The sequence below is a fragment of the Anolis sagrei genome, chromosome 1 (genome assembly GCF_037176765.1).
Source record: "Anolis sagrei isolate rAnoSag1 chromosome 1, rAnoSag1.mat, whole genome shotgun sequence".
In the NCBI taxonomy this organism is placed as follows: Eukaryota; Metazoa; Chordata; class Lepidosauria; order Squamata; family Dactyloidae; genus Anolis; species Anolis sagrei.
Genome location: NC_090021.1, coordinates 99,411,330 through 99,417,329, shown reverse-complemented (window position 1 = coordinate 99,417,329; position 6,000 = coordinate 99,411,330). Strand labels below are relative to the sequence as shown.

The 6,000-nt window shown below is 41.0% G+C and overlaps 1 protein-coding gene across 1 annotated transcript in view; it reads right to left on the bottom strand.

Moving 5' to 3' along the window:
- The window catches only part of PNISR (PNN interacting serine and arginine rich protein), a 30,141-nt gene continuing 24,141 nt past the window's right edge, over positions 1–6,000 (bottom strand). The window contains exons 11-12 of the mRNA XM_060753082.2: positions 619–1,735; positions 1–363 (exon numbers count right to left, since the gene is read on the bottom strand). Coding sequence (XP_060609065.2) covers positions 336–363; positions 619–1,735 — 1,145 coding nt within the window. The 3' untranslated portion in view covers positions 1–335. The remainder of the gene's footprint in view (positions 364–618; positions 1,736–6,000) is intronic.

The window sequence follows — 6,000 nt, the reverse complement described above, 5'->3', positions numbered from 1 at the left end:
TTTAAACAAAAATGAACTAAAGAACTTTATTGACATCACAGTACATTCAATAGCAATTTTAAGAACATTACAGCTGAAAGAGAATGGCATATTTTATAGTCTTAGTAAGCACTACTGTTCTGAAAAAAATGTAAATACAAGGAATCCTAGCACGTACTTAACTCCGAGCAGATTTCAAAAAAAAATACAGCTATTTACAGATATTCTTTTAAAAAGGGGTTCAGTTTTCACCTACACAGCCACAATAGTAGCTTCTATAATGAGCCTCTATAATGAGACAAGCCCTTTAAAACTCATGGAATTTTTAAATCATATGACTAGTGCCATATCATTCCTCAGCGTTTACGACGAGGAGTCACTGATCTGAAAAATAAAAAGAAAGGAAAGAAAATTGAAGGACAAAGGTCCACTGACTCAATTCATACTATAGGTTTAATAATATTCACTTTCTTAAAAGTAAAAATAAAATGCTATCAAGTCATTGCCCCACCCACCAAGATAACAATTTGAAGCAATTATCTTAATTTGAAAATTATACACATATATGTTGCAGGCATGATGATGATTAAAAACATAAATAAACATATAAATCAAACAAGATACTTAAAGGAATACTACCTTGATCGTGATTTAGACTTGTGTTTGCGGCTTGCCTTCTTACCAGACCTTTGAGATTTCTCCACGGACCGTGATCGACTATGCTTTGATTTCTTAGGCTTCTTTTCTTTGCTGCTTCCTGGTGACTCCGAACTGCTTCGTGTGCTAGATTCTGAACCTGAACGCTTTTTGCTATCTTTGGTAGAACGTCTCTTGCTTTCCTGCCTAGAATTGTGCCTTAACAATTTTGAAGATACTGAATTGCTGCTAGACAGAGCTCTTTCACTATCCCTTTTCCTCTTTAATCTCTCATCATGGTTGCTCGCTTTACTGTCTTTTTCTTCTTTTCTCTGTTTCTCTTTGCGTTTCTCAGAGTCCCTGTCCTTTTCTCGGTTCTTTTTTTTATCCTTTTCTGTGCTCCTGCTGCGTTCCTTCTTTCTTTCCTGAGCCTTACTATCATGGCTGTGTTTGTGCCTGTTGCCACTTACATTTCTATGCTGGTCCTCACTTCTACGTCTATCTCGACTTCCACTGCGAGTGGAATGACTAGCAAGCCTGTCCCTTGAATGGCTATCGCTTCTACGCCTTTCCCAGTTTCGGTCAAGGGAAGGGCTACGGTTCCTTCTCCTTTCCCCCCGTTCTGCGCTCCTGTGCTTACTAGACCTGCGCCTCTCTCTTACCTTGCCCCTGCTCCTACTCCTCTCTCTCCGGTTTCTATGGGAATAGCTCCTACTTCTGCTACGCCTAACCTTATGCGAAGGGGACCTGCTGCGACTACGCCTCTTTTTCCGTTTAGGGGAGGAAGAATGTGAAGAGCTGCGGCTGCTGCCGGAGCTACTACTGTAGGAGGAACTAGAAGCTGTGCTGCTACTGCTACTACTGCTGCTTCTGCTATTGGCACTTGAGCTACCACTGCTTGAACTTTTTGACCTACTCCTCCTTGTTTTCTCTTTTTCTTTATTAATCTCTTTTTTTGGTTCAGTATCTGGTGTTCTTTCCTTGGGAGATTTTTTCTTTTCACTAAACACATCCTCCTCTTCTACTTCTTTTGCATCCTCTGGTGGTGAATTGATGTTTTGCTCCTTACTGGCAAGTTCACTCATCTCTTTTGCAAATTTCTCATTTTGGAGTTTTTCTTCTGCAAATATACAAAAAGAAACACAAATCATACCAAGTTAGGTGGTAGAGATGTAACGTCTTTTATTATGTTCCAATCACTGTACATGTATTAAACATCAATCAACAAGATAACACAGAGTAACACTATTTGATCTTTCCCTGCTCTTCGCATGCTCATTGGAAAGTCAGTGGAGTTTACTTTAAAATGAACTATCAACCAACATTTCAACCAACTGTTAATAATAAACAAAATCCTATTTTCAGGAGAGACTGACATTAAGAATATTAATGGAGTTTAAACATTTACAATATTAATCATGTTTAAGATCCTAAATACGTTTTTTCATCAAATAATGGAACTTAACTAAAGTGCCCAAAATGAGATCCACTGACCCTTAATAAGGAAATATTTTTGATGACACCAGGAAGATCAGGGCCTTTAAAGCTACAGCAGCAGTGAAAAAAGATTGGCAGTTTAGGTGGGAAGACATTTGTATATAGTGGTTGGAGGTGGGCAGGGTGACTGCCAACAAACTTACTGTATATACTCACGTATAAGTCAAGTGCCGGTTCTGAGGGCAAAATTATGGATACTGATATGACCTGCAGATAAGTCAAAGGTCATTCTATGGAGAGGGGAAAGTACCAATGCCGCCTCAGGGAGTCAGACAACTCTGGCAGGCACCACTATTTCCACACGAAAGCATTCAAAAGTCCCAAAGTGGCACCACAGTGGAGAGAGTGTAGGGGGTTGGTGCTTCTTTTAGGTTCTTCTGGGATGGACTAAACTCTTGCCTTTTACCACTCCACTCAGAAAAGGGTTAAAGTAAAGTAGTCAAATAAGTCAACCCAAATTTTTTGACTGATTTTCTAACTAGCGGTTCTAGACTTAAACAAGAGCAGACAACAGACAAGGAACTGCTGCACCTCCATATCAACATCAGCCAGAAGATGAATTCGCAGGACTGGGACAAAATAGACAACCTCACTTACAGGAAAATGGAGAAAAATGTGGCTGTCCACACCAACAGACAAAAACAAAAATTCCACAAATACCAAAAGCAACAGCCGAAACCAGAACTGGATACATCACGGACCATCATCAACCTTACAGAAAACTCTCTGAAGTCCAAGTATCCATACTAGCGAGAGGAGGAAATTTTGCTGTAACCACCACCAGGATTCCAGCAGAAAACATCATTGCCAATATCAAATCAGCAATTTATCGCCTCCCCGAGGAAGAAGCAGAAGTATGAGCAGAAACAGCAAGGATCCTGAAAAAGGCAAAACTCCCCTCCAGTAACAAGGAAGGAAAGACAAGCCATCAGAGATCTTGACATCATCATTCTCCCAGCAGACAAGGGGAATGTCACAGTAATCATGGATACAGAACAATACAAGGAGAAGATCAGAAAACTCCTGGATCCTACTATATACAGAAAACTTAAACAAGACCTAACTTCCAAAATAACCAGGAAAACCTAAACTCTGATTAAGAACTCTTCAATCAACTTTGACATACGACAACAGCTATGTAAATCGGAAGCCCTTCCACCTAGGCCTTATGGACTCCCAAAAATCCATAAGGACTCCACCCCACTCAGACCCATCGTGAGTGCCATTGGATCCCCCACGTACGACTTAGCAAAATTTCTTGCTGCACAGTTACAAAGCCATATTGGGCTCACTACACACTACATCAAGGACTCAGCCCACTTCATAGAAAAAAACAGCAATCTCAAGCTAAAGACCAACGACAAACTGATCAGCTTCGATGTGGTGTCTCTATTTACCATGGTCCCGGTAGCAGACACCATTGCACTAATCAACCAGAGGTTCCCAGAAGACATCACAACTCTGTTTCATCATTGCCTCACCACCAGCTACTTTCAGTGGGACAATGAATTATATGAACAGAAAGATGGAGTAGCTATGGGGAGCCCTCTCAGCTCGTTCATAGCTAATTTCTACATGGAGCACTTTGAAAAACAATCCCTGGAAACAACAACAAAAAAAGCCCACGATATGGTTCAGATATGTGGATGACACTTTCATCATTTGGAGCCATGGAGAAGAAGAACTCAACAGGTTCCTCGACCATCTTAACAGCATCCACCCAAACATCCAATTCACCATGGAAAAAGAAAATGAAGGAAGACTGCCTTTTCTAGATGTCCTAGTCATCCGCAAACCAGATCAACAATTGGGTCACACAGTTTACAGAAAACCCACACACAGAGATAGATATCTACATAAAAACTCCAACCATCACCCAAGTTAAAAAAGAAGCACCATTAAAGCCTTGGCAGACCGTGCAAAAAGAATCTGCGAACCCCACCTCCTCCAAGATGAACTGAACCACCTCAACTGGGCTCTACAAACCAATGGATACTCCACCTCAGACATCAGAAGAGCTGCAAGACCGAGAACAAGCCACGAGAGTCAGGACAAAGATCCACCAAGAGGAAAAGTGTTCTTGCCATACATCAAGGGAACCACTGACCGCATAGGAAAGCTGATGAGAAAACACAATATAGAAACCATCTACAGACCCACCAAGAAAATCCAACAAATGCTATGTTCAGCAAAGGACAAGAAGCATCCTCTCATCTCTGCAGGAGTCTACCGTGTACCATGCAGCTGTGGACAAGTCTACATAGGGACCACCAAACGCAGTGCCCAAACACGAATCAAGAAACACGAAAGGCACTGCAGACTACTTCAACCAGAGACGTCAGCCATACAGAGCACCTGATGAACCAACCTGGACACAGCATATTATTTGACAACACAGAAATGCTGGACCACTCTCACAACCACCATATCAGACTACACAGAGAAGCCATTGAAATCCACAAGCATGTGGCCAATTTCAACAAAAAGGAGGAAACCATGAAAATGAACAAAATCTGGCTACCAATATTAAAAAACTCAAAAATTACAACAGCAAAACAACAGAGAGTAAACAATCAGGCACATCTAATCACCTCTCAACTAAAGATTCCCCCAGGCACTGCCAAGCCATCAAATGCTAATTAAGGTGGTCAGTTGAAACATTCACACCTAGCTCCAGCAGACATGAGTCCTTTGTCCCACCCTGATATATAAACCCTTATTTCCTAGTTCCAACAGACCTCACTACCTCTGAGGATGCTTGCCATAGATGCATGTGAAACATCAGGAAAAAAATGCCTCTAGAACATAGCCATATAGCCCAGAAAAACCTACAACAACCCAGTGATTCCGGCCATGAAAGCCTTCGACAATACACACATTTTATTGTACTCTACTCAACTGGCAAGTCTTAACCCAGAGGCAGGACTGCCACACTAGCTGACAAATTATTGGGGAGCTGTTGTGCCTTTATGTTTTAAAATTATGCTGAAGTACAATTTTGAGAGACGTTGTGTTCCCAACAAAAAGATAAATTATAGGTTTTGAATCCTATCTGAAGGCTACTTTATGCAGAACAAAAACATAAAATAACATACAGTTTGAAAAGAGAATAACTTCTCTTTTGGAGATATTGGGCAGCTTTCCAGAAAACAGATGTAGCTGAATACAGATAAATTTATTACTCAGACGATAACCCAGGACAGGCAACAGCAGAAACAGAAATGTATGGAAGCCTTTGTTCAATTAGTGTTATAGAAAAAAAAATGCTTCACTGTGGGTTTTTTTCTTTTTGCATGATTGTAGCAAAACAGGCTGTCAACCAACTGCATACTAATATAAGCATAGGATAAAAGGTTATTATGTTTCAACTAAAATGATAAATTAAACCAGCAAAGGAATTAGGGGCTTTTTTGGCATGCTGTATTCAACAAAGAAAATACAGTGAATGCTTTCCTTTCCATGTTTCTTGCATACATCGTTGGTCTCAGAAGAATATATTGGCATTTATTTTCTGTGCTTACTAAGAATACACTTCTTTAGCTCACGTTCAGTGATAGGGATGGGGCCAGGATGCTTTAGCCAGCTCCAGCTCTGGCTCACAGTGCATTCAGAGGAATCTCTGTGTTGTTCCCAGGAGTTTCTGCACCAGAGTTTACAAATTGATCCCTGAGGATATATCTATGCTTTGTTTCTATTGGGTTAGATCCCGTATCCCTCTGTGCTTTAATTCTAGTGGGCTAGCCCTGCAAGGCTGGGAGAAATCAGGTTCCCTCCTCCCAGGAGGCTCTATACAAAATGCTCCAAGGTTTGTGGGACCCTGCTGAATAAAATGGCATGCCACACAGGGAGGACAGCAGGACTCTCTCGGATTATGGTGGAACTATCAAA